The sequence below is a fragment of the Eucyclogobius newberryi genome, unplaced genomic scaffold, assembly GCF_026437365.1.
Source record: "Eucyclogobius newberryi isolate DKJ021-1_F unplaced genomic scaffold, fEucNew1.0.hap1 SCAF_16, whole genome shotgun sequence".
In the NCBI taxonomy this organism is placed as follows: Eukaryota; Metazoa; Chordata; class Actinopteri; order Gobiiformes; family Gobiidae; genus Eucyclogobius; species Eucyclogobius newberryi.
Genome location: NW_027315790.1, coordinates 11,448,087 through 11,464,759, shown reverse-complemented (window position 1 = coordinate 11,464,759; position 16,673 = coordinate 11,448,087). Strand labels below are relative to the sequence as shown.

Below are 16,673 nucleotides of genomic sequence, written 5' to 3'. Positions count from 1 at the left end.
TTATATCATACATTCTAAAATCTTTTTGAACTGACAAGATGGAAATGATTGACTTTTACTTAAACAGTTAGGCCACATAGTCAAAATATTTTTGCTTTTTCAAAAGTGCCATCATTCCATCACCAATAGAGGGAGCCCTGAATGTACAGAACAGAAATACCAATGTGGAGAATATCTGCATCTTTATTATGTTTGTCTTTGTTTCTGTGGGCCTTATGTTAGAGGCTGGTGTTGACCCAGCTCAGTGTGTAGGAGCTGTGAGTGCCTGTTATAGTCCGTTTGAGGACACTGTGTCCTTTTCCTACAGAGCTGTGGACCAGCCTGAGTCCAGAGGTCTGCAGTCCCTGTAGGACACTGAACCAGTAGCGTAGCACTTCCTGGTCCGTCCCGGTCACCTCAAACCCGGCCCACTGGAGGTTCACTGTGGCCACCACATGATGGACATGCTGCAATGTGCCTGACTCAATCCAGTTCTGGAAAACACGCCATTCAGCACTCAGCAGGTCTGCGTACAGGAAATGAACCTTAATGACAAAACAATAGGATCAGAATCAGAAAGGGTTTATTGCTATTGTCAATGAACAGAATTCACAAACACAGGAACTTGTTTTGGTGCTTGTTTTGGGATCAGTGTCATTTTTTCAGGTTTATTTTGATATGCTAAGAACGTTTTGTCCTGCAACATTTGGGCCTAAAAAAACGAATCATGCTACGCCCATGCTTTTTTATTCAAAATTAAGATGAATAAATAACATGTATTAAGAGGAAAAACACACAACCAATTATTTCCCACTGTTGAAAAAGCTGCCTGTTTACCCAGTATATCCTAATCAAGCCATTCCCCAAAACGCGACCATGGCTTTTCTTTGTCTTGATACTTTGGTAGTGATGCCGTGGTTGACTGACAGAACCTAAAAATCTGAGTGAATTTAGGGGCCTCTTGCTTAACTATTGGGGTGCGGCTCCCTCTTGTGGCTGCAGCTGATAACTGTGCCAACATGTGATTTCACTCAACGTGTTGCCATGGCAGCCGGAGCCAGCAGAGCCCTGTTGCCATGGAGACATATGAGTGAGGGAGGTCCGTGGATGTGCTGGACTCAAAAGACTCCAAGGTATGTTTGTTTGGCACTGTAAACGTCTGTGTGTACTTACTGTGTGGTGTCCCAGAGCGGCCATGATGTCTGCCAGAGTTAAGGAAACACTGCCCAAGTTGCTTCTCATCTTGCGTCTACTTTTCCTTGAACTACGCCACTCCAGCCACATCTTATGCTGGCTCACCACGCCTCCTCCGTTACTTGCCAAACTGTTGCCAAGGTGACCACCAGATGTATTGGAGCTGCTGGGATCAAAACTATGAACTTCACAACCCAGCCTTGACACAGTGCTTTGAAAGTCTATGTCTCCCCCGTCCATACTAAGGAGACAAAGAAAAGCAGAAGCGATAGACTGAATGCGATGAAGTGCTGAAAGAGTCGCATAATAGACAAACATACCTGAAGCTGTAAGCTACACACAGGCCATTCATTGTAGGAAGCAGCCACTCTTCAGCACAAAGCAGCCAACGGGGAGGGGCTGCTGTGGGCTCTGTCTTCTGTGCCTCACCTGAAGAGAAAACTTTGGAGCAGTTTAGCTTGAGAAGGAAAGAACAGAAGGACTCAAATTAGATGGCTAAAATGCGTTGTTACTTGAGCTCAAATAAATATACCTAGTCATTTATCTAGTGTTCAATGTGTATATGTTTCTAAGCTATGTACGTGTATGTGCAAGCTTTTCTTGTTGTTAGTCAGTAGCTGAAGTTTTTGCACAAGTTATTTGCCAAAATACAGTATCGAGTTGGCAGTGTCTGACTGATGGTGTTACTGCAGAGTTAACCTCACACTGAGGTTGAGCCAGCTCAAATGGGAGAAAATGAATTGAAAAATAAAAAGTTTGTGCCGATCACGGGGTGAGTAGATTGCACACATGGCTGCCATGTGGACAGAAATTTTGCTGCAATGTCCTTCCCCAGTCTCATCCCCATTTCCTACTACACTGTCCTGTCCAATAAAGCCTACGGGCCAAAAGAGATCCGTAAAAATATAATAAAAACTTTATTCTATTGATTTCTGCCATAGTTATGGCCCTTGCTGCCAAAGTCTGTATGTCTCGTATTGAATTTCATGACGCATTAAAAAAGCTGAAATTATTTGATGTTCTGGTTTATTTTAAAGGTTGCAAAAGGTATTCAATTTTGTGTTATTTCACTTGATATGTTATTGTTTCAATGTCCAAATTGTATTTATTCAAGCTCTTATGCATAATAGACAGACACCATTGTAATAAACTGTTGTTGATGGGATGACTACCTGTGGAGTGTTGATATAATTTAGTATGCGGTTGAGCTCAGCTCCAAACGACATATTGGCAGCCCAAGGTTGCATCTTCAGAGTATTTGGCCCCATCTAGAATATCAGACATAAGATACATACTGTAGTTAGGAGTTTTCTTACTGGATCTGCTGATGTTGGGTTTAAATTAGACTGAAGAATGCGAAGAGGTGAAAAGTGGCCATGAAGAGTGGAGGCCATGGCCTGACCTCAGTCCTGTTGGTTACATTTAGGCTGCAACTTACTCACTCACTTACACCAGGTCCTAACGAGCCCCCACCTAGAGAGCCTCTGTCACCATGGTAACCTGAGGGAAAGGGCGATGATTCACAAGAGTGAGTCAGAGTCAGAGTCTAGCCTTGGGCTGAAAAGAGACAGCGGGAGAATGAAAGGGAGAAAGGGTGAGAAGTGAAGGAGGGGAGACCACTGCAGCCAATCAACAACCACACATAATAAGAACATTGGTTTGTTTGAGGCAAAGACCTGGGAGAGAACAGCTGTCAATGCTCTCTAAAGTGGGCCACAGGTTGGACCCTTGCCCTCACCTGTTCAATCATGTCCATAATCATTTACAAAGGTACACACACTACACAGGCTCTCGCCACAACTAGCCCTACCTACAACTACATTTCAAGCTGTTTATGGCATGTCAATCTATGGCACATGTATAGCTATTTTGTTTTGTTGTCGTTAATTGTAGGCCAAACTACAGACCATTGTGTGAAGAATTAAACAAAGTACAGTCCCATCCTAAACTCAAACAAACTGGCACATGCAACACGGGGAACCTTTCAGATACAAATGTTTGATGATAAATGTAATGCCAGAAGACCATGACATGGTTCTTACCTGCCGTGAGTTCATCTCATTCTCGTCCTCATACAACCCATGGTTCCCCCCTGCGTCTCCTTGCAGCCCCCCCTCCTGGCGCACACCGGCCCCTCGTGCGCTCGGCCCCCTCTGGCGTGTTTCTGGCTCAATGCTTATAACGCTGAACACCGCTTCACCCTGCACCCCCGTGCCTCCGTGGTCAACACTGGGCAATCTGGGCCACACTACCAGCAGCTGCAGGGCCAATAGCAAGGACGGGATCAGCAGAAGTCCGGCTCGGTCCCCCCATCGCGACATCACTCTTCTCCGGGGACCATCTTCGGCGCTCCGGCCACAGCGGTCTCACTTGGAGCAGACGAAAGTTCCAGCTGAGAACTGCCTCCTCCTCTTTCTTCATCTGCCCCAGGGCATGTAGTGATGACGAGGCACATTCCTCAGTGGACAAGGGACAAGGACTGTAGCCAACCCTCTACAACCATTACCATCTAAATCACGTTTTACATCTGAATCAACTGTGCTAATGCCAACAGGTGCTCGCAGGCCTGACACCATGGTTACTTAGAATCACGTGTCACTTTAAGGTGCACTATGTAACGTTTCTAATGGAGGGTCACCAGCTTGTCTCCATTGCTTTGTCTGAAATGTTCCACTGTATGGCAGTAAACTGGTTAATCTCCATGGAGACAAGTGATGACACCAGGTTACAGGTCAGATCTGTTTAGACCCCGACCCCATCATAGACTGAATGTTTTTCAAAGCACATTTGAGCAATAAATTATTAAATAAATATTAGATAAAGATCATGTTAAATGGATAAGTTCAATGCCAAACTGTGGAACATTGCAATGCAATAACATCTCCATGGTCACCGGCTCCTCACTAGCTTCCTAGTGCACTTTTAAAGTGACAAGTCAGACTACTCATATCACTATGGCACGTTATACTAAAGATTTCACTAAATATCTTGCTTAGTTTTCCTCACAGTTGTGATGAAACAATGAATTGCCCATGTGTGGCTTTTTAAAAGGAAGTTTATAATTGACTTCCTGGCTGGACATAGGCTGCAGTCATGACAAAACAAGAGGTTATTCCACAACTGTAGCAACCATGCCGTAAACAAGGGCCAAACCTCATCTCATTTACACAATAGTTTTGCTTTGACAATGAAAATACATGAAAATACTTTAAACTGTCAGCAAATGGTATTCCTTCCACATACATTGTCTGAAATGTTTAACTCTCAGCTCGATAGAAACGTCTATATTTTTCAGAGAAGCATGAAAAAAGAGAAATGGACAAAAGTTTTTGCTTAGCAAATTTGTTGCTAAGGAACAGGAATGTCCTGTTTTAAATTAATCCCAGTAACACAATCTTAAAATAAACTACTAAGTTAGGTGAATGTATAGGTTACATGCACTGCTGCCTCCACAATCCTCTGCATTAAGCTCAATATGACTAGGATATATGTGTAGAAATTAGGCCACCTCATGCCAACTATCAATATGGACTGGGCAAACTAGTGAATGGTTCAAATTGTATAGGCCTGTTATTAATCTTTCTTTGTATCGGCTAATGGTTTACTGATAGTCACTCTCTCACATCTGTAGTTGACTTCTTTAAAATGTCTTCAAGTATATGTTATTATTGTCCTGATGAACTGTTTCTATATTCACTTCTTTCCACAATAACACTTACAGGGAAAATCTGCAGAGCTCTGAGGCTGTGTGAACACTGCTGTGCCCTCCACTTTACAGAGGAATGTCTGTATGTTTGGACTGCCTGTTGGCAAACATGTACCGGTAAAATGCTGTTAACACCCCGCCCCATCTGCCTTTGTTAACTGGACTCTTTCTGCGTAGATCCACACATAATCAAGTTACACATGCATTCATTTACAATCAGCATGTCACATGATTTGTACATCTGTTCAATAGCCTCCAGGATCTAAAATATAACTGTCCTTTTTTGGGAGAGAATTATGAATCAGTATGTTTCAATCTGACTCCTCTGGTTCCCTCAGTCTTTTTATTTCCTCCCCTCTCCGCTTTATCCTCCCTGTGCTCCCCACCATCAATTCCTGTCTCTCCCTCCCCTTCCCTCTCGCTCCCTGTCGAATTGTGTCCTTGACTGAACCTTCTTGCACGCAGTCCCAGACAGAGCTGCTCTACAGCACACACACATTCAGAGTAGACCTCCCCAGACCCAATTAATAACCACAACTTTCAGACAGTGGTACCAATGGCCAGAACAGAATGTGTATTTAAATATTTTGCACCTCAAATACATACATGATATGTAACAGACAGATATACATCTTTTCTTCACAAAAGCACCAAACAACACAAGACCACAGAAAAAGAAGGGAAAGAGTGAAAGATGGAGAAAAGCCCATCAATAAACCCCGCACTCATCTCATCTATCATACATTCATATGCACACAAGTACATGCAGTCACACTATATTCTCTTTGGGGTTGCTCAATGATTTGAATGTCTTTTCTCTTGTTGTGAAAATAGCTATAACACAGGACGCAGAATCTCCATGCTGCAGTCATCATCTCTCCACTCAAAAGCAGATTCTGGCATGAAGATGTGGGACCTTCAAAATGTAGAACAAAGAGCTTGAGTTTCAGATCTGGAATCGTATGTTCTGTACAGATGCTGGTGTTTTGAGAGCAAGGATTGGTTCTGCAGTCCACGTTTCTCTCATGGGACACAACACGGGGAGTGCACAGAGCAGCGAGTGACTGTATGGTTGATCTTTAGGCTTACAGGTGGCTTTACGTTAGGGCACGAGACAGATAGGCAGGATCCATTAGTTAAGCCAAGACGTTGTTTTCAGCAGAGGAGAAGCAGTTGATAAGAAAACACAGAAAACGCAGAGTGGAATTTTTTTAACCAATTTGCAATTGCACCGAACATTAAAAAAGCAAACTTCAGGGTGTTCTTGTACAAAGTATTGAGGTTTGTCTCGATCCGTCAGCATCTGTTTTGAGTTTCTTCTCTGCCTTTTGCTTGTTCCAGCTAAGTCTGCGGTTGGGTGTACATTTATGACTCACAGGTGACCAGGTAGCTGTTCGTTCTGCACATGCATGGGGCTTCTCGAATGTGTGTACTTGTCATATTCATGCTAAAGGTGTAAAAGTTGCAGTTTGATTTTGATTGTCAGAGCTGGAGAATTAAAGCTTTACTGTCCAAATGCTGGCAGCTAAATTCTCACCCTTCAGTTTGCAGTCTCTTACAAAGAATTCTCCTTAAAAACAAAAGAAAAATGCTTGCAAAATCTGTAAAAGCTTGGAAATGCATCTGAAAGAAAGAGGAGAAAAGGACTGTGTAAAATGACTTACAAGGCACAAACACTTCAAAAATCAAGAATAACAGTTTTCTGGCTTTACTGTTGGGATGTGACAATGAAACAAACACTTGTCTAATGCCGCCCCATGCAAAGAGTTTTAGTTTATGTCCATATGTAATGCATTAGCTGCAAGATGGACAGCTGTCTCAACGACCAATGGTCTGAAGTCGGTGGCTTATGAGTTTGCATAATAATATTTAAAAATGGCATGTTTTATCAGAAATGGAAATCTACCTATTCATTATTGTAATGCTTGGCTGTGAAGCGTCATTTGAATAAGTATAGATTGGACATAATATCTTAATGTCTCAATCAATATCTTACCTACTAACCAACAGTCATTAAAAATCCATATCCTCATTGCATCCTGTCTTGTCCATAAAGTATTAGACATTTATATCACATATGCAAAGATGTGGACTAACCTCTAGTTACAGGCTGGTGACGCTGAAGCTGTCCTCATTGGCTTGATCCAAGAGTTGGCAAAGCACACCCCCTCCAGGAGGCGCTTGTGAGGGGTATCGTGGTCCCATGCCCTGGTAGGATGGCTGGGACATGGTGAAGCCACTTGTGTCCTCCTGATGGGATGAAGAGTCTAAGGAGGGTTTGGGATAAGGAGACAGAGGCATAGGACCCTGGCGATGCCCTGTGCTGACTGTATGAGGGGCCATGCCAGATGGGGGGCTACGCTCCTTGTAAAGCCCAGTGGCAGAGTGCAGGCTTGGGTTTGAGTGAGGGGAGAGGTGGGCATTAGGCTGGTTTTGGGGGAGGGAGTGGGACAGGTTGGCACTCATATGAGACGACATGTTTGTGTTTTGATGCTGTGAGTCGTGTTGCATATTACTCAATGAATTCCCTTGTGTTGCTCCATGAGGGCTCGTATGAGGGTTGTTGTGTGCATGAATGGCTGTATTAGAGTGCGTGTTGTGCATTTGTGGGCTCGGAGTGCCACTGTGAGATTGTCCATACCAGTAGGGAGAGCTGCAGTAACTAGGGGAGTCATACTGGGAGAACTGTGGTTCTTTTGGTGGGGGGCGATGAGAGGGGCTCAGGGCCGTACCACAGTGGGACGTGATTCTGGGTGAAGGAGAGCAGGATGGGGAGAAGGTCCGGGGATGGTAGGTCTGCGGCGGTGGAGGGGTGGGTTTGGGGGGATAGGGAGGAGAGGATACATTGGGCGACAGGGAGGAAGAGGACTCCCCAGGGAACAGAGTGGGATATCTCTCCTCAGAAGAGGGTGTGGAGGGGTGGGCAGAGTAAGGGGAGGTGTACTCACAGGGGTCCTGCAGATAGCTGGAGGGGGGAGGGGGGTTTGGGGTGGCCAGAGGAGAGAGGCTGCTGCTGTCCCCGCTGTAATAGTCCAGAGCTTCATGGCAGAGTGCGGGGCCCTCTAGGGGCCCTGGAGTTCCACCAAGACTACCTGTCTGAGCCAGCTGTGCCTTTCCTCTCCCTTTAGCCCCAGACCTCTGACAAGGCGACAGGCCCCCTCTGCCCCCTCTGGACCCCCGGCCCCGCCCCACACCTCTTCTAGGTCCTGGTGTTGGGGAGGAACCAGACGGTGAATGGGAGTGCAAAACAGAACCACCCTCTTTATCCATTTCTGTCCGTTTTCTTCGCCCACGTCCTGGTTTAGTGGTTCCCCCACCTTGAAAGAGCACATTTTGACTCCAGTTATAAGATGGTCCTGAGGCACTCTCATGCCAATCCATCATCAACTTCTCCAGGCTGGACAAGCTCGACTGGCCCCCCTCTCCACTCATGGGCAGATGGGACGACTCACTGTGTCTGTATGGGCCAGAAGAGGGATGTCCACACGCAGGAGCAGCTGAGCTCAGGTGCGAGGAATCAGAAGACGACTCTGAGAGGCTTTCAGGGAAAGGCAGCCGCTTGGCCTTCTGGGGCGTGTAGTTTGAAATGTCCAGGATATCTTTAGACTCATTAGAGCCATATTCATTAAAGCTATGATACTGAGATCCACAGCCATCAGACCAAGAGCCATAGGTTTGTCTAAAAATCAAAACAAAACAACAATACTCACTTTGAGATTATAACATGCCGATGACTTTAAAATCCACATAAGCAAGAATTGATAATAGCACTTAAATGTGACTATCAAAATAGTTCTCACCTGTAGTTCCACTGGTTGGAGTTGAACTGTTTGAAACTATCAGGAGAGGAAGAGTTGAAGGGTCCTCCTTTAGCAACAGACATGTACCCTCCTCCTGGGGAGTTGGGACCTGTCGAAGAATTATATCCACCAAATCCCCGCTTGAGACCCGTCTGGTAGTTAGAGTACCCAGCTGGAGTGTTTTTGCCATATGCAAAGCTGCAGTCAGGGGATCTCTGGGACAGCCCTGCTGGAGAGGATGAGGTGTAGCCAGAGGAGTAGTGGCCATAGGTTGAAGTGTTGTGGGAGCTTGGGGAGTGGGACAGAGAGGGAGGAGTCGATTTGGGATAAGAAGATTTGGTTGGAGACATTTGGGTCGGACTGATATAGCTGTATGAAAGCCTGGCCGAGGAATTATGCCCCTGTAGTGTCCCCTCGCCTCCTGCGCCTTTGGAACTCCACTTGGGAAACCCTGGGTTCATACCAATCCCAGGACTCTCATAACTGGGGTTACACTGACTTTTTGAGTCTGACTGTGCAGTGGAAATATCCAATAAGTCTGATGAATCATCCGAATCAAGAAGGGACCGAAAATACCCAGCAAACAGGCTTTGGTCCTCTCCAGCTGGCCCCCCTCCACGGCAACCTCCAGGACCACTGAATGTCCCACGCCCATACTCACAAGAGGAAAAGCCTCCTCGGGATGGCCCACAGAACTGATACCCACCCTTCACTTTGTCTAATCCACTCTCCTCCCCCCAGCCCTCTACCCCATTGAGCCAATCATCATGTCCCATGGAAAAAGTGTCCCCTTTAAATGTACCATTTTTTCTCATTCGCCTCTTTCTTACCGTTTTCTCACCAGGTTCAGTGCCCACAACACCACCTCCCCTTCCAGGCCCCCCCTTGCCCCTTTTTCTTGGCTGTCCATGGTCAGACATACTCAGTTTCCGCTTTTTACCAATAGATTCAAAGAAGTCACTGAAAGTGCTTTTACTTTGCTCAATTCCTCCGATGCCCCCTGCTCCTCCGCTGCCTCTGCCCACACCCCCTCCCCTTCCCTGTCCTCTGCTACCTCTGGGCCGCCTGCACCCTGTGAGCCTGTGTAAAAGAGTGGAGATCCCGGGGTTTTCCATAGGTGTATGGAAGCTCTCTGGCTCACTGGGCGTCCAGCAGCGTGGTGGAGAGCAGCGACCAGTTGTAGGAGGCTGGCGGTTCAAAAAGGCCAGTTTGGACAGAACATCCCCGTACTCACTCTTAACATCATTAGTGTCATTAACATAAGACGGAAAAGGACATGGTAGTTTAGTCCGACGGCGCCTGCGTGGCTTCTTTGCTGGGTCTAAATTTCCAGTGTCTGAGGCTGGAGTTCCAGTGATGGGCAGAGGGTCTCCTGGAAGTCCAAGTGGAGGCTGTTTAGGAGGCCGGCCCCGTCTGCGTTTGAGAATAACAGGCATTTCTCCAGGAGGAAACATCACCATCACACTCTTCCCGTTATTCTTCATGCGGAGGAGGGCTGTTGGCTCTCGGACTGCATCAGATCCTTCCACACCGCCTTCATTGGTTTTCTCTGTGACTGAAAGTGTATCCAAGTTGGAAATCTTGTAGCTCTTCTGGCGACGGCTGAGGCTGACAGGAATGCGAGCCACCTTGACAACAATCCTTCTCACCTGAAAGTATCAGTGCAATCCACAGGTTAGCGTTACGTTTGATCATTTGGAAATTGGGTCATGTAGAATTAAATAAACACTTACCCCAGTGAAGCGTCCTCTCCTTCTGCCATTGAGGGGCATTCCCTCAGCGTCCACTCTTGAAGAAATCCGAGGAGCGGGGCATGGAGAGGTGAAGGGCACGTGAGTGGCAGCCCGGGCCATGGCCAATGCTTGTGCTGCCTGACGCTGTCTCAAAATACTTTTGGGAGCAGCTTTGTGAACAGGCTTGGTTAAAGGCCGGCATCGAGATTTTGGTCCTGGCCTAGGGCCAAGTCTGGACCCGGGTTTAGATAGAGTTTTGGGGACAGTAAGAGCTAGAGGGATGTCTGCAAGACAAGTGGAGGCTGAGGAAATCACCGCCTCCACTTTGGGCTGTTCCTCTTTTTGTACAACTGGTGTTTCCTCATGTTTCGCAGTCGACATTTTCTCCTCTGTTGTCCCGCTCCCATCAGCTTCTCTCTCATGTCCTATTCTCTTGTCCATGTTATCTGAGGAGCGACGCAGGCGCGTTGATTTGCGCAGGTGACAGGGGAAGCGGGGCCGTCCAGAGCTGCGCAGTGCATACTTTTTCTCCCCCTCAGCTGGAGCGGATAAAGACTCTGTGTTAGTATTTGGACAAAATGTGGAGTCAGTCTCTGGGTTTGGAACAGGGGCAGCAAGCCGATTGTTTGGGCCCGGCCGATCTCCAGGATGAACAGTCAGAGAGAGGGGTTGAGACGATGTCCTGGAGTGTTCAGGAGCCATGAAGGAGCTGACATCCATGTGCGTCTGCATGTTGATCAGCGTCTGAGTAAAAAGGTGGTCCACAGCCGGGTCTATATGCCTCTGTTTGCAGGACCCGAGCCCCAGTCTGCCCTGACGGTGCAGCCCGTTGGATAGGGCAGAGGGAGAGGAGGGGGCGAAGTGCTCCGGATTCACTAAGGCCACTTCATTATTGGAGAGATCCTGCAGCCCCAGCTCCCTACTCCACAGCTCAGGCTCCTGAAAACCCCCCACAAAACCTCTCTCGTCTAACCTCGGCCCCCCACAGCCCAGTGGAGGCACGAAGCGGCCCGAACGGAGGTGATCCGACAAACCGCTCATTCAGCAGATGCACTTAGGCAGAAGATAGCAGAGGGAAAAGGGATTTGATGGCGATGCTGCTCCTTCAAAAAGTTTTCACCTGCAGACATAAGAAAAATCTAATATTTCAATATTTTTCTGTTTAATGCAGCTCTATGCTCAAACAAAGCATTTTTTTCCTTCCAACTCCTCCTTTTCAACTTTTTTCATGCTCTGGGAGACTGACAGATGGGTTTAACCAATCACAATAAAGAGTGAACTCTCAGAAGCAGAACATGGCTTTAAATGTCTTTTAAAGGCAATAAAAAGTTGGTACATGGATAGTGATCAAATCTAAATCTAGCTTGAAGGAAATTGTGACATTGTTTGTAATTTTACATTAAGCAATTAATTTCTTTCTTGGTTGCCTTTACCTAAGAGTTGTGGTGATTCGGATTCAGAGTTGAGCCTGGCTGTGTCTGCTTGACTGGCTCAGTTCTGCAGGGGATCATTGGGTCATCAATACTGCAGTGGAGAGCTTGCACACTCTCTCTCCCTTCTGTTCCTGTCTCCGGCCCATGGCTGCTGGAAGAGGCCCACAGACAGACAGACGGATGGATGGATGGATAGAGAGATAAGGACGGAGAGGGAGGGGAAGGAGTGAAAAAGAGAATAAAAGATTAGTTCATGATGTCACAGCAGGCATCAGACCACACTCAAATCAGTATTTTGGTGAGTGCCGCACCATCTCAGACAAAATGAGTGCGAGAGATGACTTGCAGTATAATTATTTCAAGACAAAGTGCTGTCGTGAATTGCTGAAATAGACACACATTTTTTGGTCACATAATTAGTTGCCTGGTTCCCTTGTGTAGGATGTAGCCTATAGATTGCATTTTAGCACAAATGAACAGACCGACAAAAAAGTATTATCATTAAAAGTCACGTTTGAGATATGATAATGATCTAACAGGTGAGCGTACGGAACTCACGCACTTCGTGCCACATTTTGCCAATTTGATACATATGCATTGCAAAGCGCTGGAGCTGGAAGGTGCAAGAAGAATAAAAATGTGTGAAAGAATAATCGCAGCCACCAGGGGGAGGCAGAGAGGTGATGAAGAGAAAGGTGTTAAGAGGATGGAGAAATGAAGGTGACAGAAAGAAAGAAAGAAAGAAAGAAAGACGAGATGAAGGGATTGGATGGGGGGGGGGGGGGAGAAAATGAATGTAAAAAGAAGAAAAAAAGAAAAAAACAATCTCGACTACACGTGCGGTACAGTCACACGTGCCGTTTCCATGGCCTTGCAGCGCGCACATCGGTCGGGCTTGCACAAATACACAGTAAGGCTCCTACATCAGCCCCTCCAACATGCAACTACGCAGCGCTGTCCATCATCGGCGCGCGCTGCCTCCCTCTCCAACATATGGCTCTGATTAGGAGAGGAGGAAGAGCGAGCGGAGCGGCTAAAGACAGTGGGGCTAAAGAAAAGTACAAAAGAGGAAGGCGTGAGACAACAGAAGTGAAGGAGAAGTGGGAAAGAAAGGGGAACGGAGAAGGAGAAAAAAGTTTTATTGCAAGGAGGATGGAGGGAGGGAGGGAGGTGGGGGCTGTTGTGGCAGACTTTAGGGCACACGGAGAGAGCGGAACAGCGCTGAGAAATGACACAAGTGCGCAAACATCACGCACGCACGCACTGAGCATCAATACTTTAGAGAGCGCGCCACCCACAGCCCCGCCGTAGCGTCACTCCTCCTCCAGCTCCACCATTCTCACTTTCACTCCTATCTAATTAACAGCGTGCGTTAATTAAGCCTCCAATCTGACCGGTGTGCGAGAGAGAACACATGCTTTAATTAACCGTTGCGGCACGTGCTTACACATACGCTGTCAGTCACACGACACGCGCGGTGACAGAGATGCGTGCAAATGTGGCCCCTCCTCCTCGCGGCGCGCGCGCCCGCCCACACGCTCACGCTTCCATTTGCACATGAGGACATACATCTCCCGTTTGTACACACAGACACAAACAAAGACACACATGCAAATATCCTTTTACTCAACTCCGCGGGGGGTGTCTCAAACCGAGCTGAAAGGTACCAGCCAATGAAATACTTCCGCTATGATTCATTGTTTAAACTAACACCTCTAGCATCACTTAGTCTGATTACAATAAATTCACCGTCTTGCACAGTGAGGGTGATCACTTCATTTCAAAGTATTTAGAACTAAGATGAATAATGTTATCCAACACATAATATTAATATTATTTATTGCATTCTCAATAAATAATTTGTATGCACAACACATGCTCATTCCTGGCCTTGCCCATTTGCTGAATGTCTCTCCCTCTCCCCATTCCATGCTTCTGCTGTCCTGTCCGATAAAGTATTTTGTGCCAGAAAATAAATAAATAAAACAACATTTCTAGGCATATTCCATGAATTTAGGCATATTTTGGTTGCAATAATTATTTTGCACAATAATATTTAACAATATTTGATTCATTTTTGTTTTTTACATTATACATGTGAAGGTTTTTCCCTCAAAAGATATAAGCCTCATGTTATTATCTATTGCTTTACGATACACGTTGTTGGGCCTATAACACAGGACATTACAGATAGTCAATCAGAGTGAATACAAATGCCTGAACACCCTTTCAGGACACACGCATCACTCTCAGCTTACAATGGGGACATCCTCTGGACACGCAAACTCAACCCTCTGGACACGCAAACTCAACCCTCTGGACACGCAAACTCAACCCTCTGGACACGCAAACTCAACCCTCTGGACACGCAAACTCAACCCTCTGGACACGCAAACTCAACCCTCTGGACACGCAAACTCAACCCTCTGGACACGCAAACTCAACCCTCTGGACACGCAAACTCAACCCTTTGGACCCGCAAACTCAACCCTCTGGACATGCAAACTCAACCCTCTGGACATGCATACTCAACCTTCTGGACATGCAAACTCAACCCTCTGGACACGCAAACTCAACCTTCTGGACATGCAAACTCAACCCCCTGGACCCGCAAACTCAACCCTCTGGACACGCAAACTCAACCTTCTGGACATGCAAACTCAACCCTCTGGACCCGCAAACTCAATCCTCTGGACACGCAAACTCAACCTTCTGGACATGCAAACTCAACCTTCTGGACATGCAAACTCAACCCTCTGGACCCGCAAACTCAACCCTCTGGACACGCAAACTCAACCTTCTGGACATGCAAACTCAACCCTCTGGACCCGCAAACTCAACCCTCTGGACACGCAAACTCAACCTTCTGGACATGCAAACTCAATCCTCTGGACCCGCAAACTCAACCCTCTGGACACGCAAACTCAGCCTTCTGGACATGCAAACTCAACCCTCTGGACCCGCAAACTCAACCTTCTGGACATGCAAACTCAACCCTCTGGACCCGCAAACTCAACCCTCTGGACCCGCAAACTCAACCCTTTGGACACGCAAACTCAACCTTCTGGACCCCCAAACTCAACCCTCTGGACCCGCAAACTCAACCCTCTGGACACGCAAACTCAACCTTCTGGACATGCAAACTCAACCCTCTGGACACGCAAACTCAACCTTCTGGACACGCAAACTCAACCCCCTGGACCCGCAAACTCAACCTTCTGGACATGCAAACTCAACCCCCTGGACCCGCAAACTCAACCTTCTGGACATGCAAACTCAACCCTCCAGACCCGCAAACTCAACCTTCTGGACATGCAAACTCAACCCTCCGGACACGCAAACTCAACCCTCTGGACACGCAAACTCAACCTTCTGGACATGCAAACTCAACCCTCCGGACACGCAAACTCAACCTTCTGGACATGCAAACTCAACCCTCCGGACACGCAAACTCAACCCTATTTGCCGATTTCCATTTCTACGGTACATATGCAAAGATAGCTCCTGTAGTCTAACATAATGAGATAAACAAAAAAAGTAAGTAAGCAGAAGCCTTCCTATTGTCACAGGCAGTAGAACAGTGTCAAGGGAGTTTGTGGTTTCCAGCCTGGGCACTTGGCCTGTTATGCCTGCTGTGTGAGAGGGTTCAATCACCATGCACATAGTCGCTGTACAACATATCTGCTCTCTCTCCATCTATCTGTCTCTGTGGCACAAAGGCTCACAGACTCACAGGCCTGCCAGCAGCAGCCCTCAATGACGAGCTATAGTTTTGTGTGCGATTTTGTGCGAGTGTGCACGTACAAGTGTGTGTCTTCCTGGGTGTGTTTGTAAAAGCACTTGCTAAGCTCGAACGGGTGTGCAGTTGTTGCTAAGAGACAGGCAGAAGCACTGAGACAGTATGGTGGGGGGGCATGATGGGAGGGGGCACGGGGGGATGAGAGTAAGGGGTGGGGGGGTTGTACACAGACAGATAAGAAGAGTTGGGGGTGCACAGGAGATGGGGGAGAGAGTGCATGTGCGGCCTGGAGAGGAGCAGAGGTGTGCGAGCAGGGAAGGGAGGGGGAAGTGGGTCAGGGGGTCCATAGAGACCCTGTGACACCACCATCCTCCTCTCCTTCATCCTCCTCATCACCTCAACCCAGCAACCTCCAGCACTGACACACACTAACAACTTTTCAACAGAAGTCAAAGAGACAGTGTCCGGGCCCTAAGGAGGGAAAGTGCCTTGTGCAGATGGTAAACATGTGCGGACTCAATACATCCCACTTTGCATAACAATATGCTCTGACTGTGGCAAAACACATTCAACTACATTCAATCTATAATTTAATATCTATACGATTCTGAGATTCTGATACTTATGTATCACAGTTTAGAAAAATAATATCAACATAAGGAGCATACATTATCCATTTAAATGTAATGAATTTGATACAAACATATATTAATACAAACATTTTCATCATTGAAAGTGCAAAAAAGCAGTACTATTCAACAACTAAATTACAAAGTCCAATGACATGTGTTTCCAATATTGCTCTAAGATGCATCAAACACAAGCCAACTCTCCCAACGTTCTGTAGCACATGCAACTTGAACTGTGTGTGGATGTGAAATCAAATGGCACACTATGTAGGGGAATTTTAACACATGGTTTTCTCTATTTGCAAGTATGCTGCCGAGCCTAGCAAAAGGTTTTGAAACCCAAGTTATAGATCAAGTCCACTTCCTCTCAAGTCCATCCAAAATAGACCTTGTGAATCTAGAGGTGAGTGCTGGCCAACATGCAACAGCAATATTACACAACACCAAAAAAATGCCTAAA

At 46.7% G+C, this 16,673-nt stretch overlaps 3 protein-coding genes across 5 annotated transcripts in view; 1 reads left to right on the top strand and 2 right to left on the bottom strand.

Moving 5' to 3' along the window:
• Positions 1–16,673, top strand: part of gpr3 (G protein-coupled receptor 3) — a 116,473-nt gene that overhangs the window by 9,220 nt on the left and 90,580 nt on the right. The window lies entirely within an intron of this gene.
• LOC140361729 (probable methyltransferase-like protein 24) lies at positions 168–3,609 on the bottom strand. Its single transcript, XM_072447533.1, is given in 6 exon segments — positions 168–524; positions 1,153–1,414; positions 1,494–1,630; positions 2,346–2,441; positions 3,216–3,513; positions 3,515–3,609. Coding segments are annotated over 6 exon segments (1,179 nt in total). The 5' UTR covers positions 3,595–3,609; the 3' UTR covers positions 168–218.
• ahdc1 (AT hook, DNA binding motif, containing 1) overlaps positions 5,431–16,673 on the bottom strand; it is an 18,347-nt gene continuing 7,104 nt past the window's right edge. For 2 of the 3 annotated variants that reach the window (XM_072447529.1, XM_072447531.1), the window contains exons 2-6: positions 11,846–11,996; positions 10,413–11,532; positions 8,680–10,328; positions 6,977–8,558; positions 5,431–6,502 (exon numbers count right to left, since the gene is read on the bottom strand). In XM_072447529.1, coding sequence (XP_072303630.1) covers positions 6,983–8,558; positions 8,680–10,328; positions 10,413–11,453 — 4,266 coding nt within the window. In that variant the 5' untranslated portion in view covers positions 11,454–11,532; positions 11,846–11,996 and the 3' untranslated portion in view covers positions 5,431–6,502; positions 6,977–6,982. The remainder of the gene's footprint in view (positions 6,503–6,976; positions 8,559–8,679; positions 10,329–10,412; positions 11,533–11,845; positions 11,997–16,673) is intronic. The other variant, XM_072447530.1, reaches the window with a different exon arrangement.